Raw genomic sequence first — 20,318 nt, forward strand, 5'->3', positions numbered from 1 at the left:
AGTTGTACTTTCATGTAGCTAATTAAGCATGACTTCATTCTTCTTCCCAATGCTTTAAAATTAATCATAAAACACATAATGGGTTGGGGATGTCGTGAACTTTCCAGGTCTACCAAATGTGAGTTTATTCAATGCAAGAAAAGAGCCAACCTCTCCCTTCCCATGTTTCTTAAAATAATGAAAGACTCACTTGCCCATATGCCTGCCTGCGCACGTGCATACAGCATTACTTAATTTCTGGCAAATATTATTGTTTTCTTCCCTTTGCTGGTTTTCCTACTCACATCACATGGAAGCCATATACAACAAAAAGAGACTCTTCAAGTTTGGGTGCCAAAAAAAGCAAACGCAAAACATATAGAAAGTACTGTGAAAGAAAAAGGATCAACACAGAGCAAAAAGTAACTTTCTGATCCTCCATTAAGCTATGCAGAGACAGCAAATACAAGCAAGTTTAAAAAAGAAAAAGCTCGTCTGATTGATCTCTGTCATTCATGTTAGAAGATTCTTTTTCTTTGTCACGATGCAATCTGTTATTGTCTTCATCAGTAAATTCCTCTATCACCCGGAGCAAAACTTGAATTATCATCTGTGATGGGGCCGTATAAGTTTCTGGTTGATAACTTTTGGAGTTTGTTTTGTTCTTTACACATGTCCTGCATTTTGTCTCAGAAGGCCATCGAAAAGAACCCCATACCTCCAAATTTTCAAAATGGATCCCCACCACTAACTGCCTAATTTCATTCTTCTAGATCTGTTTCTGTCCTGATTTGGCTGATCAGATTCTCGTCTCTCTCTCGAGGAAAATGCCAACCAACAGTGCTACCAATCCAGACCATTTTCTTTTGCATGGAGTTTGCCAATTGAAAGGGTAAAGTATATCAATAAGATTGTTCCCATGCTCGACCTGCCACCAAAGAATGAAATTTAGAGAACAAAAGAAAACCCTTAAGTTGGTGGAAATAAAATACTTTCCGAGGAGAACTGCAGAAATTGCAGACTTACAAGGTAGCAAAGAAAAAAACAATCTTCTTAGGATCAAGGACCCATGGAGGACGCCTGAAACTATTTCTCCTAGAAATGCATCTGCTTTCGGTGGGAGTGCCGATCATGTTGCTGGTGGTGATGGTAATCTGATGATGAACTTGTGGGCTGCTAGAATTATCCATGGTCCCGGCTGCCACCGTTGCCGCCAACTTTTCAGGAGTGCTAGACCCTATCATATAATTCATAAAACATGCTAGTCAAGAAAATCATCTACGCCACCTAAACTTCCAACACCAGAATTGCACATGCCTGCTTCACTGATATGTATGCCAACAATTAAAATGGAAAGATAATGTGTTACCTATTTCTACCAAACAAAAAGAAACAAAATAGACATTAATATTTGTCCCACATTTCTTTGCTGTACACTGCAAAAGCTACCCGGCAGTCTGGTAATGCATCAGCTTTAGTCAAATATAATATGTTAACAACAACGACGATGATGATAACAATCATAACATAATGGAGTCGGGAGACATGAACCACTTGTGAGTCACCCACCTCGTTGTGAGGCTAGTAGAGGTAGGTAGTAATGTATATTATATTTTACTCCACATACCACATAGAGAAAATCTTTTTTTTTTTTATATATATATATGAGAGAGAAAGATTCGATCTTTGATTCTCTTAATGAGAAATTAAGGTGTTGTCAATTGATCTAATGGATATTCACAAAAAATCTTAAATATTCTTATTCGTCCCCATTTGGACAAAAACGTTGAACTTTCCTAATAAATGTTAAGTTGGAACCGGAAAACTCCAATTCATCGTATCACTTTTTGATACTTAAAAGACAACAAAAACAATATTAGAGGATCATTATACAGTGTGGGAATTTCGAAATGTTAGTACCTCTGGGTGAGGATGTAGCAGTAACAACAGTATGTTCCCTTTCGTTAGCAGCAGCTGTATTTGTATTTGTATTTGTAGTTTGAGTGATCTTTTTCTCGCCACCACGCTGAGACCCTTTTCGGGAAAGGCTTCTCTGCAACTTAATTCATCCATGAGAATGCGTCAAAGCCAAGAATATTTAAACAGGGCAAAGACAGACCCTCCTTTTAAGAAAGAAGAATAATTCAGTTGTCTTAATTGTTTGCTTTTTTCAAGGTATATTATTAAAGACGAGGGAAGGGAAAGTTCATTGGAAATGGTGGCAGATAGGAACGCTTGAGATAGACATTATCCTCGTTTGTATACTTTTGCATCAAATGCTAACGTGTTATCTCAGAGACATGCTTGTTTCCTCGATCCATTTCAAGGATGTCAACCAATAATTGAGAAATTCACGCCACCTTAAAAGATAACAAACGAATGGTTTTGATTCAAATACTACGAGATTCGAAAATATCTCTTGAAGGAAAATCTGCAACGTCGTTGAACACGTGTGCTTTCGATTCAATCAAAGTGAAAATCAAAAAAAGAAAAGAAAAAGAAAGATACCAACCATTAAAAAATATAAAAGAGATAGAAAAACTTACCGTAATTCTTGAATTTGAAGTAATATCTTTATTGGTGCCCCGAGAGAAGCGATCCATGTCAATAACAAAGCTATCGGATTCCTCGGTCGTGTATTGAAATCCGTTTATATGATCGGAAATCGAGATTTTCTGGCTGCCGGCCATGTTCTCTTCTAAGCCACAAACCTATCAAGAATCAACCAACAACCCCAAAAAACATTCCCACAGAGAGAGAGAGAGAGAGAGAGAGAGAGAGAAGTGAATCAAAGCATTAATGAATATGAATGACGAAAAGATGCAAAGCCCAATGGAACAGTTAGGAAGAAATAAAAGGAGATAATTACAAGAATTTATCTGTTTTGTTTAGGATTAAATAGACAAAAGAAAATCCCAGAAAACTGAAGCTCACCAACTTTGTATTGTCCGCCATTTCCGTCACTTTCTAGGAAGACAAAGTCGTACGTAGAAAATAATGCAAACAGAGAAGGACTGGACGCGCGAGAGTCTACGGCGTCACCGTGGCGGACCGAATGGGGCAATTGCTATCTACTAGACCTGATTGGAAGAAAAAATAATAAAGAGAAGAAATCCCATTGGCCACAAGTCAACACTGAGATTATAAACAAACACGCAGTGGAACAAGTCTCCGGTACGATAACAAAGAAACTTTTAACCAACCACCACCTCTTTTTTTTATTTTTTATTTCTTCTTGTTCTTGTTTTCTTCTTCAACTGCTTCGGTTACTTGGTTGAAAATCACAAACCCTTTATAATCCGAGAAAGGACCAACTGTTCGATCGGGGGCAATCTTAATTTTTTCTTCCTCGACCTATCCCAAAGGAGAAACAAACAACGTTAATCAAACAAATTAAAACATTTAATGTTATTTTTCATGAGAAACGTTGTTGATCAACCTGCCTATAAACACTGCCTTTCTTTTTTGTCTGATCGTGAAGAGAATTCTCGTGACTTGGGAGGTAGAGAGACGGAGAAAGGGATGGAAAAAGAGTCGATCGGGGACTCTTTCCCGGAAGAAGAAAACCGAGGTGGGATTGAAAAAGGGCAGAGAGAATGATCTTGTGGATCTCTATAGAGTAAGAAACACTGGGAATTTTCGTATTTTCTGGGGCTTGGGCTTTCTCTGGTTTTTTTATACGGCAATGAGTGCTTTTTTAATGCCATTTTCGCAACGTTTTATTAGATGGAGTAGTACTTCTGTGATTATTGCACGCAGGGTTGCCACGTGTAAGTACTTCCTCGACTCTAGTTTTTAAATTTTAGTTTTTTAAAATTATTGAGAGAAGATGCTCTCAAGTCAATTTTTGATATTACATTCTAAAAAGTTTATTCACAAACCGATCTTATAGAACAACAAGTATTATAGGTTATAGCATTCAACGTGTAACAAGAGCAAATTCTACCTTCAAAATAAAATGTTACTTTAATTCACATTTAGATTATGAGTAGTACACATGTAATCTACCTGAAGATTAAGGCCCCGTTTAAAACTTAGATTGAATTAAAATCAATTTAGTTCAATCTAATTTTAAACTAAGTCTAACATCTAAATATCTAACTCTCAAATCACTAAACTCAACTTAACTCAAAACTTATTTACAGGTGAGATTCACAATCTTTTTCAACTCAATACCTCTTTAAACGTGAGAATCACAACTTTTTTCAACTTTCTATAAATATATCTAAACTCATTTTAATATTCAAATACATCTATTCACATTAGGCGGGCGCTGCAAAACATACTTCACTATTTCAATTCATTATTATTATAAAAAATTCAACTCAACTTAATATCTAAGACCTAATTTTATTGTTCATCTCTATCTCTATATGCCCACATGAAAGTAGTCTACTCATCATTTTTGTTAGATTATTTGATGGTATGAGGTGGATACTCCCTTTCTAAAATAGTGAGCCACCAAATAAGTTTTTTAAAATGGATCTCAGATTTATCTATTTCTTTTTAGATAGGATGTTTCAAATTTAAAAAATTTTACATATAAACTTTATATCACACATCTCTATTTAATTAATATATAATTTATCATTTTTATAATTCTATTTTAATGCTTAAATATATGTGCACTTAAATAGAATGACAAAATCTAATTTTTCTACATATAAGTTAGTGTCTTAACACATCACTTATAGTAAATCCATTTTAACTTTAAAAAATTAAAACACCGATAATTTTTTAGCATAACTAACGTGGAAAACTTCCCATCTTCCATATCAGCGGTGTGTTGGGTATGTTAAATAAATAGTGTTAAATAGACTTTCTCTAACACTAAAAAAGATTAGTGCAAAATATAGTCATATAGTATGCATGTTCTACATATTCTATTTAAAAAAATAAGATTTTTTATTAAAAAAATAATTTTTTGTATGATTCTAAATTAATTATCTATATCTTTTAGAAGAAGTGTGCGGCACTACACATCTTACTGTTGTAAATATTATTTCCTTTACCCATAGAAATCATTTTCAACAAGAGATAAGGACGAATCTTAATCAAGATTACAGTCGATGATGATAACAAATTCTAATAATAATGATGATAACATTGAGTAGTCCCAAAAGAGAGAGAGAGCGCAAAATGTGGGAGAGGATTAGGCGTGTGATTGTGTGGGGGAAGCTGAATGGTGTTGAAAGGAGTCGATAACGTGTGCGTGTGTAGCTTTATTGAGGATGATTTGGACGCCTTGGTCTTTTGAATCTTTCGATTTTTTTTTTTTTTTTTTTAATTTTTAAAACACTGGGGAAGGGGGGTCGAGCCGCCATCAGGCCATGGGCCATAGGCTGTTCCTTTGGATGTTGAAGAGCAGAGGATTCATCATATTTTTTTAATTTTTGAAAAATGTTATTCATTATCTTAATTTTTATTATTTTATGATATATTATTAGATGATTAGAAATTATTTATTATATTTTACTTATAAATTTATCATTTAATATCACATTATGAGATGATAAGAGGATGATAGAAATTAAAATGATGAATATAATTTTTCTGAATCTAAACACCATTATTTGGCGGCGATTAGGACCAAGTTCCAACCGATTTATACTCTTTTTACGCATAAAAATAAAAAAAGTATACTCTTTTTTTTTTATTATTATTGAAAGGAGTAATATTTTTTTCTCCTGTTTAATATTAAAAATATTTCAGATAGTATATAAATAATAATAAAATAGTTGATAAATAATAATAAAATAATATAAATCATTTATGAATAATAATAAATAATTTATAAATAATAATATAAAAATATCTCAAAATAATTGTATTTTCAAACGTATTCTATAAGTTATCTCAGAATTCTCAACAACTAAGAGCACTCTCATTGGAATAGCTAAATTAAAATACATTTTTTATGAATATAAGATGAATTTAACTTTTAGCTATTCCATTTATATAAATCTCTACATTGGAATAGCCATTTTTTCATTATATGACAATAAATTAATATAAGATGAATTTAATTTTGACTATTCACATCAAATCTCCAAATTGAATTATCTATTTATTCATTATATAGTAATGAGTAATTAATAATTTTGAAATTTTTTTAATTTTTTTAATTATGAATTTATTTTATTTTTTCATATTTTACTATTTATAATATTTTATATTAATTTGTAATTGTATTCTAATTATATTTTTTCAATTGTCATTTAAAATGGAGAGAGAAATAATTAATATTAAAAGGAAAGAGAAAGAAATAATATAAAAATGATTTGATGAATGAATAGTGTCTTCCAAATTTAGAAATTAGTTTGGATATTACTGTAGCTATATTCTAAATATTTGGAATATAACTAATTCAATGTGAGTAATTTATCCACCTAATAGCTAAATTCTCATTGGATTTAGCTTTTAGCTAATCCAATGAGAATGCTCTAACAAGTTATTGAAATTGGAGGACAATCTAGCTCCAACTGTATTTGTATTTTATAAAAAAAAAAATTATTATTATTTCAAATGCATGCCAGCCTACTACCTACGCATATCAATTCTTTATGATTACAAGAAATTGAGTTTAATAGGATTAAAAATATTGCACTCTTTTGAGAAAATTGGGTTACAAAATATATTTTAACCCTCGACTTTGTTTTACTAAGATAGTTTTAAAATATAAGTTGTAAAATAATTATAGGCAAATTATTATCTTCTCCCCATTTTGAAGGCTTTCGCTCAATTTGACCACCAACATTATACTTAATATGCTCTAATATTATTAAGGCTCGATTTGGATATCAAGAACTTTCCATTTTATCTCATTACATTCCATATAAATATAAACATTTTTTAATTTTTAATTTTAACTTTTTTATCTAATAATTATTAAATCATTACAAATTTAACAAATTTTTAAATAAAACACAAAAAATAATTAAACTTTTTTAAATATGAAAATAAAAATTATATTAAAAAATTATATTCTAATAATATTTTAACTTTATAATATTTTTATTTTAATTTTTTTCTCTCATTTCTCAAAACTCCATAAATCATCTCAACTCTAAACAATTTTTCTAGTATTCGCAATCATTTTACTACTATTCACATATCATCTTCTCTCATCTCACTATCTAAACGAGACCCAAGTCTTTTAGTTGTACTTTTATTATTGTTTTTAATATGAGTTGAGAAATAAATAATGGATCATTTCTAAGTGTATGTTTGGAATTACGATGCAAAATATAATTTATAGTGCATGTTCGGGATTGTGGTGAAAAATATAGTTTATAGTTTAAGTAATATGTTTTACCATTAAAAAATCATTTATTGTTTAGTAACCTTATGTTTAAATCACTTTCAAACACGTTACATTTATTTGAAAATAAATTAAAAAAGTTTTGATCTATTTCATATGTTTATCACTTTCTCATTTATCGAATAAAATCCTTTCACTCTCTGATGGAATCTCTCTCTCTCTCTTGTAAAAATCCTCCAGATCTAATTTTCGCTTGAGGAGGAGCAGACTTCGAGTCTCCTCCTCCTTCTCCCTCTCATTCTCTCATTTCTCTATCTACCAATTTTGTCCATTAAGGTAGTTCTCTTAATTTCTTTTGTTTCTTTCAAGGTCAAAAAAGATAGATCTACAGTTTTCCGACAACTCTTGAGAGACATACACAGCACAAGAAGACTCTCAGGGCACAAATCGTTCGAAGAATAGTGACGGTTTTGCGAAAATCACCGCGTGTAGTCCTCATGCGCTGCTCACAACTGCTCATGATCCTCACGTGCCATCCCTTTTGGCATCTCTACATATCATCGGAATCGCCACCATTAGATCTTTTAAATTCGACTTTTGTGGCTGAAAATAGACAAGGGTGTTGCCTTCACGCGCCCATTTTACAGTTTTTTAAAATTTGAATTATCTTTCATATTATTCAGAAAAGCACGTTTGAGGAAAAATATCAAAATTATTCCTCAAATGTAGTTTCTAACTTATTTGAAATTAAAAAATACTTTAAAATGTAACATCCAAACAACCTAATTTCTTCATTAAACAACTTTTAAGGCTATTTAAACATTTTTTAAGACTCATAATGCAACCCCAAACATGTCCATAATTTTAGAGCTTATAGATTAAGTAATAAGTCATACTATTAAAAAATTATTTACTGCTTGGTGTTTAAAGTACTTTAAACTATGTTACATTTGTTTAGAAACAAATTAAAAAGGTGGTTTTTGACTTAGAAAAGATGATCATTTGATTTTTTAAAGATTATGACCATATCTTTAAAAATTTAAAGTTATAATTATCTTAAAGTTGTATGAATATTTTCGCTCATTAACAGTCTTTTTAAAATTTGAATTACCTTCTGTATTATTAAAAAAAAAATACACTTGTGAAAAACTACCAAAATGATTATTTTCTTTAAACATCCTTTTTAACTTATTTAAGATTAAAAGTATTTTAATATGTAACATTTAAATAATCTAATTTTTCTATTACAATTTTTTTAAGATTATTTAAATAATTTTTAAGACTTTAACGTAACTTCAAAGATATCGTAATCAAATAATAAAACAGTATAACATTTATAGTTTTCATTTTTTTTTACAGATGAGATAAGTTGAGATTAAAATTAATTGTTAAATAAAATATTATTAGAATATATTTTTTTAATGATATTTTTATTTTGAGATTTAAAAATTTTGAATTATTTATTTTATTTAATGTGAAAATATAAAAAAATTATAATAATTAAATAAAATAATATGAAAAGAATTTTGAGAAATTATAAAAATAAACTAGACGGTATAAGAAGAACACAACTATTTAAAGTTTAAACAGCCGAAAGCAAATACAAAAATTAAGATATTAGGAGGAAAAAAATCGTGAAGAGCTTTATAGAACCGTTAATTTATTTATATTATAAGTGGATGACATTAAAGAAAGAAAAAAGCAGGTGCGGCGCCGCCTGTGATGGCATTGTTGGTAGTGCCTTATGAGTTTCTTCCTGGTTTTCCTATGTAGAAAGCCTTTTCACTATAATAATATTATTATTAATATTCAAATAAATCGGTTTGCATTCTCTATTTCTTTTTCTCTCTTAATTATTTTTGTATTTACTAAATTTATTTTCTTCTAATTTATTTATATATTTACTTAAATAAGTATTTAATTCCATGTATTTTTCTCTAACAAATTAATCAGAAAGGAAAAAACAAAAAGGGCGTTCTTTCAATAAATCAAGCGTTTAATTTGAGTAAAATATAGTCGTCTATGATCCTTAGCATCACTGATTCTCAAGAAACCATTCAAACTACTTTTATTTATAATTGATTTATGAAAGCATGTTCCAAATTCAGAAAGCTTTGTCCCAACTCCAAGCAGCTTTAATATTATTTTCATGGGTTAAAGTTTGGACCAATAGAGAGAACAGAATGACACTTTCAATCCCAAAGAACAGAACCAAAGGCTAAAATAAAATAAAATATATTTATGTTGTTTTTCTATCTCATCTTTTGGAACTTGGGCAATTGAAAGTTGATACCTTGGAAACATAATCTAAACAAAAGGATAATATAAAAAATAGTGTTATATGTAGTCGTGGAGCGTATAAGTGACGTGCAATAATTTTGAAAAGTAAAATTCATTTTTAAAAAATAAAAATTAAAAATCAGAAGTGAAAGTTGAATTGCATTTTCTCCACCTTTTGAAAGCAAGCCCATTGTATGATTTCTGAAGGAAAAGCTTCAGCTTCGTCAGCCCACTTTGTTTAATTTGCACTTGATCCAGAAAGAAAACATCGAATAAACAAGAATACAATGAATATCTACACCGGCCACTGACATGTATGTACCGACTGTGAAATTAAGCACGTGTAAATAGTACATCCCACCAAGAAAAAGTATATGTTACTGAGAAAATTCAATTTTATATAAATATCTTCTGTTTTAATATGAAATTATAAAAAAAATTATAAGTTTGATATTCCCTTATAATTTACAATATATATCACACTTAAGTTCTACGAAAAGGGGATTCTTTTTTTTATATAGTGTTTTTGAAACTGAAAGAGCAAAAGAAGGGATATTTTTATTTAATTGAATTTATTTTTAATTAAATTATATTATTGCATTGGTTAATTCAATTTATTTTTTTCTAGATTACGCAAGAAAGTCATATTTTAAAATTTTTAATCCAAATTCAAAGAGTAAAAAGAAAAAAAATAGTTAGGCTTGTAAAGCAGTAATAAATAAGGTGTAACAGTATCATTACTCTTTTTATAAATAGTTTGAACGAAACTTGTGCATTTAGGACATTTTCTCTGTAACATATACTTGCTACGCGTATTTTTCTTCATAAAGCAATTTTTTTTTTATTTTTTTTTTGAGTCGTGGTGGAGGGTCTTGGATATTTGGATGTTATGCTTTCACGCCATATGCCTTTGGCATAAAGCAATTTATTTTGGTTGGGGAAGCACTAGGCCGACTATCTGATCAAATAATCAGATTTCTTATTTGGTCGGTGCAAATCCTAACACAGTTTCTATTTGGGGTGACTGGCGTAACCAATTATCAGCATTTGACATGTCCTGATTTATTATTTTGCATTAATATCTTCCATGGTACCTCCCGCACTTAACCAAACTGTTGTTGTGACATGGTGTGAATATAATTTATCAGCACCCAAAAGGAATAACGTGATTGTTGGAGAGAGAGAGAGAGAGAGAGAGAGGGGTTGTTCTATCCACATGCTGTTGTTTTTGGTTGCTTGATGGGGAAGCTGTATAAGTTGCATAATCAAGAAGCAATTATTAATATGTGGGGATACAATGTGAACAATGATAGTTGTTCTATCACGACCATCCCCCAATATTGATATGTCTCTTTAATCAGCTTTTGCTTGACAGGTTGAGATCTGTGAATTCCAATTCAAAATGACAGCTTTGCCTTTCTTGGTTGGGTGTATGTGAGTGAGTACGTCAATGATGGGGAAGGTTCAATGAATATTTTGCTTAATTTGCTGTGTTCAGTTTTTCTCACTACTTTGCGCGTGCAGTACTTCCAATTGGCATGGAACTTAATTGGCAAAAATCATTGCCAGATTTGCATGTAAAGTAGCTTGAAATAAAATATCTGTCATTAGTGTATGTTAGAATAGTTAGTGTGTTAGTGTTAAAATCCCACATTGCTGGAGAGACATAATACAAGTGTGAGTTGAGAAGAGATAGCGCCATGATGACGATTTTGGAACCTGCTTGATCTGAAAAGCGCATAATGCACTCTCTGTTTTCAAAGTTTAGGCAGAATGACATATAGCACTCGGCACGGCTTTTAGTTGAAGAGGAAACCAGAAAGAGACTTTGAAAGCGCGATCCACCTAAAAGAGAATATATAGATCTAAGAGGCCGTAGGATGTGGCCTTGTCTTACCCTCTTCACCAAGGAATTGCAGCGTCAACTCTATATATAGGGGCTGAATTACCAAGAGTAGTACTTTGGTTTACGAGCTTTCACTTGATCTGTACTGAGCATAGCTAGGATCGTTTTCATGGTGGAACATGACATAACTTATGACTTTGAGAGAGCTACATATATCTATCTATCCCCTATATATCCACTATCTCAGTTGAAAGATTCTCGATCTGAAGTTTACTATGATTTTATAAAGCATCGATCATGTGTTAGATAGCTGCAGGAAGGTATCCCATATTACAGGTAACTCTTTGTCGCATGGCGTCTGTTCTATATATGGCCAAGATCAGGCGGGTGTCAAAGGGAATAATAATACTTGAGCGTGAAAACATTACGTCAACGCCATTAGAAAAGCCCAAAAACTACCACATCTTCATCGGCAGGGGCGGAACTTAAAATTAGTCTTATATATTATATAATTATAATTTTAAGCGTAAATATTCTTAAAATATTTAAGATTGCCCTCTCAACACTCAAACACATAGTATATCACTCAAATATCTTTAAGTTCATTAACATAATAGTCTTGATTTGACATCTCTATCTCTCTTTATTTATCTTTGGTGTGCATTGTACGGTTTGTTTAGTTTCATATCAATGATATCATATAAATTTTTCTTGTCTTTCTGAACTTACATATATAGTTACACGATTTTTTTATTTTTTATTTTTCATTTGGGTCATTCTCTACTTCATTAAATTTCTTGCGTATAACTTGTATATAATCTTCCTTTACAACCTTTGAGATATTTTTAACCACATATTAATCAGTTAACTAGCTAGAAGTTTCAAGAGAGTTTATCTAATAGTTAAAACAAATCTGGAAGATTCTTACATATGAGAGGTAGCAAATTTATTTAGCTAGATGATTGATGAGACGTTTCTAGAGAGTTAGAGAGTATGTGAAAAATTTATTAGTTATTCACATGCTTTTTTTTATTCACTTATTAATAGTAATACAATTATACAATAAAAAATCTAATGAATTTTATATTATTAGATACTTTTTCAGATTTATTTTTAATCTATAAATTTTTCAGACTTAGAAAAATATGAGTAAATTTAGAATAATTGTATAATTTTATGATGTATGATTATTTTTTTATATAATCACGTGTAAAAAGTACATATTACTTATGCTGATACATGCCTCACACTTTGTCAATCGCCTCCCAGACACCAGATTCTAGTTCTGCCCCTGTTCATCGGCATGCTAATTAATACAGGAACATATATAGCGTGTGGTTTACAAAGCAGTTAGCAAGTAGTGTTTGTACAAGTTGAATGGATATATGAACACGACCACGTGCACCCACGGATCAAAGAACTTGGGGGGTTGCATTGGCCAGCTACGTACAGGGGATATCAAGTCTCTCTAGCTTGTGGAGGAACCTGCAGAGGATTGGACGAGAGTCTACGGCGTCGCTCTGGCTGACTGAATGGGGCAATCGCAATCTACTACCTGATTGGAAGAAAAAATAATAAAGAGAAGGGACCCCGTTGCCACAAGTCAAACACTGAGATAAACAAACACGCAGTGGAACGATAAGAACTAAACTTCTAACCAACAACAACTTCTTTTTTATATTTATTTTTTCTTCTTGTTCTTGTTCTTCTTCAACTGCTTCGGTTACTTGGTTGAAAGTCGCAAATCCTTTATGATTCGAGAAAGAGTTAACCGTTCGTTCTTGTAACAAATCCCAAAGCTGGGTTGAAAGAAGAATCTCACTTGAGGTGAGAACCTAGAAAAGAAAAACATAGAGAGATGAGGAATAAGAAAGAAGATGAAAATGCTTTCTATTACTTTTTGGTTGATTCTCGTAGAGCCCCCATTGGCTCAGTCCATATAGTACTGGTTATTGTTGGAGAAAATGGTTGTCGCTGCTTTGACGTTGGGATTGTCTCACATCTATTATGAAACGGACAAGTGGTCAGTTTATAAGTATTTCAAAAAATCTCACATCTTGAATTCGTTTTTTTGGGTTGAGAGAAAGCTCATGACCATACAACTGTTATCCCTCACATGGCCCTTGGGCTGAAAACAAAACATTAAAATGACAAAATGTAATGGGAAAGGTACTAAAAGGGCCTAAGCCCTATAGACAGCTACAACTAAAGTCCAGTTAAAATAACAAGAACCCAGAATGTAATGAAAATAACTCAATAAACATAGTGGCCCATGGCCACAAGGTCAGATCTCCTTTCACACGATCGAACTGTGACAAACCCTCTCCCTTAAAAGCACGTTGCCCACAAAGTGCGGGTATGCTTCTTGGATGCGAGCAATTTGAAGCAGAATATTGAGTTGTACTAGCTAGATTTCTAACCTTCCTCTGTTGTTCAAGAGTTTTGCATTATCCGAATATATAATACACATGGCCTCGATAATGACGCATGTTGCCTCTCAGGTGGAGCAATAGTGTAACATCTTTTCCATAATGCTCTTCAAGATAAGCAAATTGCTTCTTAAAATGGTCAACAACACTTGGATACATAAAACCTTGTTGGCTCTGCTCCCTCCAAGTACTCTTTCAGTAGCTTTGGATGATACTCCAAAATCTCTCAATATATAAGCTCTCGTACATCTTCCTTGGTTATCCTTCATCTCTAGAATTCAAATTCCATCTTGGTAACTGGTTGTGCTGAAGGCTCCCTCTCAAGCTTGGCCAAACCCTTAAAGCACGGATCAGCAAGAGCCTCTTCAGCAATAGGTCGATCCTTGGGATCAAATTCCAGCACTCCTTCTAATAAAGGAAGTGCAAGTGGATCTGCATTTCGGAACTTCTAGGAAAAATGAATGGGCTTTGATAAGTGTTATTTTTATGTAATTTTTATCACTCTTTTATTTATAAAAAGTGTCATTTTCCCTTCAATACTATTGATTTCATTTTATTTCTATATATTTTTATTTATTTTCTTGGATTTGAAGGAAATGAAAGATTTAATGCAAAAAAAGAGTATTTTGGCACAAAAGAAGAGACTACAGATCCAGACCAATGAGAGACAGTGAGATCTAAAGAAAGCCGATGAGATTTGGGCAATGAGGCTTGTCCCGTGGGCAGAAAAGAGATTTCTCTCGCCCAAAGGTGAGAAGACTTACCTCTCAGTAGGCTAGGATGCTCGCGACCAGAAGACGCGAAAACTTGGTGACAAAGCTCTAGGCAGTTAGATTGGGTGACTAATCTAAACGATCAACTTACAAGACCAACCTAAACGACATCTTGGGCAACAACGAGACAAAAGGCTAGCAGCTTTACTGCTCGGTAGGTTGGCGAGAGAGTTCTATCATCCCGATCGGTAATCTTTCCACTCGGTAGACGAGGAGACCAGTTATATTTAGCACGCGACATCTACCCGGTGGGATAATTCCTCTTGACCAGGATCAATTTGCTGCTGATGACTAAATCCTCTCGAACTCCGCAATTCAAACCACATATCACTGAATCTTCCATTTTATATAATCTCGTTATTCTTGGAATAATTCCTTTTATGTTAACATTTATCTTTAGAAACTATTTTCCAAATTTTCAAGCTAGATTGTAGCCGGATTTTCTTGTTTTCGGATGTAAGTTTTGGCATCTATTTAATCCCGTCTTGTGGGATGAATATGAGAGTTTTTGAGTTTTAGAGAGTCTGAGTTTAGGTTTTGATAGTTCAGAGTTTATTATTTGAGTTTCTTTCAAGGAGACAGATCTGGGGGAGCAAAGGCGAGAGTCATATGCTTCATCAACTGATTCCAATGAAGAACACCAGTTTTATTGTTTTTCTTTTTAATTTCATTATGAACTAATTTTATTTTCTAGAACTTTGATGTAGCCTAGCATTGAACATACAATTTATATTCTAAATTATTTTATTTTCAATTTTTTCATAATTGAGTGTTTATTTCTTATTCTTAATGCTTGCAATTTTCTAGCTAGCTATTGTTTAACCTATTGAATCACAATGAGGCCGAAATGTGATTTGTGATTAAAAATCTAGGATTAAGCACTATTAATTGAGCGAAAGTAGAGATATTTTACCGCAACTAGTTTGATTTTCAAGAAAAATCTAAATAACTTAATAAGTCTTCAGTTAATTAAATTCACATAGAGATATGAAGTTATTAGTTGGAGATATTTTTGGTATTATTCAAGAAAAAATATTGAATAGTTAAGAAATTTTTATCATCAACTTAGAATAATTGGAATTCTATAATAATGAAGAATAAATTATGTGGAATTTTTTAGGTGAAATCAAACGTTCTAGATCTATTCTTATTATCTTTAAAAATCTTAATTTTAATACTTTTGTTTTCAGTTTAATTTAGATAATGTTAGACCAAGTATTCCTCAACCTTCCAAAAGTGCTTCTGCAACCAATCCTCTCCAGAATCAGTGTGAATCACAACCTTCCAAAACTGCTCCTGCAATTAATCTCCTCCAGAATCAGCATGCATCAGAACCTTAATTCCTTGATTTCCTCTTTTACGTGTATCTTGCTATTTTGTCTTACTTTCCATCTTGTATATTGCCATATTTAATTTCTGCCTTGTACGTTACTATGTTACCATGTTTAACTCTTGTAAAGATGTACTATTTAAATGAATATAGCAAAAGGAATAAGGTAAGTTGGCCTCCTTTGTTTTTATCCATACAGACCTTCGATTTCTTACATGGTATTAGGCCTCTAAGGCTCACGCCCAACAAGTAAGATCCTACGACCACACTTCCGCACCACAATGGCCTCTTCCCTATCGAATACACCTCAATTTCAGAAACTAGATGGCTCCAATTACCTCACCTAGAGAATCCAATTTCTGGTTTTTTTTTTAAGAGTCACGGCATGGTTGGTTTAGTCGATGGCACCAATCCTGCCCCAGCCAAGACTCTACCGGATAACTCCATAAATCCTGAGTACAATAACTGGTCTAAACAAGATAATAGTGTACTCAGTTGGCTTTATGCCTCTATCATTGAAAAACTTGTCTCCACTGTCCTCAATCTGGAGACTTCCAAGCAGGTATGGGATGCTCTTCAAGCTCGTTTTTCCTCTACCTCACGGTCTCGCATTGCCTTTCTCAAAAGGCAACTTCAAACCATTTCACAAGGCAACCGATCCTGTCTCTCGTACATTGAAGAGGCTAAGCTCTTCTCCGATCAATTGTCTGCTGCCGGGAAACCAGTGGATGAGCAAGACCTCATCACATATCTCTTGAGTAGACTCAAGCCACAATTTATGCCCTTTGTCACTGCTTTCACTTTTGCAACGAGGGACAAAGAATTCACCCTGGACGATTTTCAGACAGAACTGTTGAGCTTTGAGACGTTGATGGAGGCTCCAAATCCCTCAGTCCCTTCGGAGACCAGTTTTGCATTTGCAGCAACCCAGTCCAAAAATACGTTCCTAAAGAAAACGAAAGGGCTTGGTTTTTCATCTCAATCTCGTTCCCCGATACACTCTAATCGTCCACTTACCCATTCGGCCTCTTCAAACAATAAGACTGATGCGTCTCCATCCCTTGATAATCGTCCCATTTGTCAAATTTGTGGTAAAAAGGGTCACACGTCACTTGACTGTTACCATCGGTTTGAATTTTCCTATCAAGGTCGCCACCCACCATCAGATCTAGCTGCTATGCCTGCTGAAGGTAATACCTCTTATGCTCAACAGGTGTGGTATGCAAACAATGGGGCTAATGCTTATATTACTAGTAATACGGCAAATCTCACCGACTCGCAACCCTATGAAGGAGAAGAAACAATCACGGTTGGAAATGGCTCAGGTTTGGTGATAAAAAATATGGGTACCACATCTCTCACCACAAATCATTCAAATTTCACTCTTTCTAATGTTCTTCATTGTCCAAATGCATCCTCAAATTTAATCTCTATTAACCGTTTTTGTTTGGATAATGATTGTTATTTTATATTAACTGGAAATGATTTTTCTGTGAAGGAGAACAACACGGGGCGACTTCTACTCTAAGGGCAAGTTAAGAACGGACTCTATCCAATTGCAAACAATAAATCTTGTTCAAATAAAATTTCCTGTTTTGCGGCAAGACTCGGCATGTCCACAACTCTTGCCACATGGCATGATCGTCTAGGCCATCCATCTCAAGTTGGTTTAAATAAATTGATTCATTCCAAATATTTAAATGTGTCTACATCCAATAAAGAAGAGTTTTGTTCATCATGCCTTTTAGGGAAATCTAAACAATTACCCTTTAGTAGCTCAACTCGTCAAACCAATCACCCTTTAGAACTTATTCATTCAGATGTATGGACATCTCCTGTGTATTCGGTTGGTGGATCAAAATATTATATTTTTTTTATTGATGATTTTTTCCGTTTTACTTGGTTATATCCCATTAAGTTTAAAAATGAGGTTTTTCCAATTTTTAAACAATTTAAGGCCCTAGTTGAAAATGTTTTCTCTCGTAAAATCCAACAATTACAAACTGATAATGGTGGATAATTTCTCTCCAACATTTTCAAATCTTTTTTACAAGAGCATGGCATTTTTTACAGATTAACGTGCCCCCATACCTCTCAACAAAATGGGATCGCTGAGCGAAAACATCGTCATATTGTTGAAACCGGGTTAACTCTTCTAACCCGGTCCCACCTACCGAATACATATTGGCCCGATGCTTTCCTAACATCCATTTATCTCATAAATCGACTCCCAACCAAAGTGCTACAAAATTTAACGCCTTTTCACATTCTTCATCAAAAAGTTCCCAAATATTCACATCTAAAAATTTTTGGATCAGCATGTTTTCCTTTACTCAGACCATATCAATCTCACAAATTATCTTTTCGGAGCAAGGAATGCATCTTTATCGGCTATGCTAGTCAACAACGAGGCTATCGATGTCTTGACTATTGCACTGGCAGTGTATATGTGTCGCGTAGTGTCATTTTCAATGAACAACATTTCCCTGCAACACGTGGAGTCCTGTCTTCGCTTGCCTCGCCGAGTACACTTTCCCCAGGTATATCTCCTTCTACTTCATTTCTTCCCCTCTCTACCTTTTCTAATTCTTCTCCAACATCTACAAACGAATCCCTCCCTCTTCCCCAACCATCAACCATCCCTGAAACCGAATCGGTCCCATTTCCGCACTCTCCAACAATTGACAACCCAAATATTGCCACTTCCCAAGAAATTAGTTGTCCGCCCACTCTACCGAACCCTCAATCTGCCATTGAAATTTCCACACCATCGATTCCCTCTGCAACCGAAATCCCCACACTACCGACTTCAATCCACCCACCAACTCAAACCACCAACTCCAACAACCAAGCAAATGACCCATGCCGAATAACCACCCGATTGATGACTGGCAACTCCAAACCCAGAATCTTCCCTGATTTCAACGTCTTCTACTCGACCCGACATCCCCTGCAGGTACTCTCCACAGTCATCACCACTAATGAGCCTTCCACCAACACACAAGCCGTTTCTTCTCCAGCATGGCGTGTTGCGATGGGGAATGAATTTGACGCATTGATGGTAAATGGGACTTGGTCCCTCTGTCCTCACCCACCAGGTAAGCATATTGTTCGAAATAAATGGGTGTTTAAGATAAAAAGGTTATCTGACGGCAGTGTCGAGCACTATAAAGCGCGTTTAGTTGCAAAAGGGTTTGATAAAAAATATGGAGTTGATTATGCTGAGACTTTTTCACCGGTAGTGAAACACACAACCGTGCGTATGATCCTTGCTTTAGCAGTTTCTCTCAATTGGAATATACGACAATTAGACATTTCAAATGCATTTTTACATGGGTCTTTAGATGAAGAGGTTTTCATGGAACAACCTCAAGGGTTTGTTGATGAAAATCATCCTGACTATGTTTGCCGATTGCATAAATCTTTGTACGGCCTCGAACAAGCACCGCGTGCTTGGTTTCGACGGCTTTCACAATCGCTCTTGGAGTATGGATTCATTGAATCCACTGCTGATTACTCCCTTTTTGTCTATGCTACTGGTTCTGTAAAATTGTATGTCTTGGTGTACGTTGATGACATATTGGTCACTGGTTCTAGTAAGTTTGCGATTGACTCATTTGTCTCATCTCTTAAGGATTCCTTTCTTGTTAAAGACCTGGGTGAGCTAAGTTTTTTTCTAGGTGTACAAGCTTGTCGTGACCAACATGGACTTCACCTTCGTCAAGCTCGATACATAACTGATTTATTGGGAAGCACCAAAATGGTGGGTGCTAAGCCACTTAGTTGTCCAACAACCTCAGGTCCGAAACTCTCAACTGAAGATGGTGAATTATTATCTGACCCTACTGAATAGCGTCGTGTAGTTGGGGCTCTTCAGTACTGTACCATCTCGCGCCCTGACATTGCATATGCTGTCAACCAATTATGCCAATTCATGCACAATCCCCGTGAGCCCCATTGGATTGCTGTTAAGCGTGTGCTTCGCTACCTTAAGGGTAGTATTGATTATGGTCTTTATTTTACTCTTGGTGATATAAAGTTATAAGCTTATTGTGACTCCGATTGGGCGGGCAATCCCGATGACCGTAGAAGCACAATAGGCTATGGCATTTTTTTAGGACAAAATCTCATCACATGGACAGCAAAGAAACAACCAATAGTCTCCAAGAGTAGCACAGAAGCAGAGTATCGAAGCTTGGCCATCGCTACTGCTGACATATATTGGATCCGAATGCTCATGAAAGAACTGAGACTGCTTCTACCTTCAACTCCAACAATCTGGTGTGACAACATTGGAGCCATTGCCTTGGCATCTAATCCGGTATTTCATGCTCGGACCAAACATATTGAGGTAGACTACCACTTCATCAGAGAAAAAGTCCTAAACAAAGACATTCAAGTGAAACACATCTCTACACAA

At 34.0% G+C, this 20,318-nt stretch overlaps 1 protein-coding gene across 7 annotated transcripts; it reads right to left on the bottom strand.

Moving 5' to 3' along the window:
• Positions 1–303: 303 nt before the first annotated feature.
• Positions 304–3,677, bottom strand: LOC108983235. Of its 7 annotated transcripts, none has more exons than XM_035689632.1 (7): positions 3,423–3,677; positions 3,189–3,333; positions 2,914–3,059; positions 2,526–2,690; positions 1,900–2,032; positions 1,006–1,216; positions 304–907 (listed from the first exon to the last, which is right to left on the bottom strand). In XM_035689632.1, exons 3-7 carry the CDS (start codon positions 2,932–2,934, stop codon positions 823–825), a joined length of 615 nt encoding a protein of 204 aa, XP_035545525.1. In that variant the 5' UTR covers positions 2,935–3,059; positions 3,189–3,333; positions 3,423–3,677; the 3' UTR covers positions 304–822. The 7 variants fall into 7 exon arrangements, with proteins under 7 accessions (XP_035545525.1, XP_035545524.1, XP_035545527.1 ...); XM_035689631.1 differs by having other exon boundaries at positions 1,900–2,038; positions 3,423–3,676; XM_035689634.1 differs by having other exon boundaries at positions 1,900–2,038; positions 2,526–2,677; positions 3,419–3,675.
• Between the last annotated feature and the right edge of the window lie 16,641 nt (positions 3,678–20,318).

This window comes from Juglans regia, chromosome 4 (genome assembly GCF_001411555.2).
Source record: "Juglans regia cultivar Chandler chromosome 4, Walnut 2.0, whole genome shotgun sequence".
Classification (NCBI taxonomy): domain Eukaryota; kingdom Viridiplantae; phylum Streptophyta; class Magnoliopsida; order Fagales; family Juglandaceae; genus Juglans; species Juglans regia.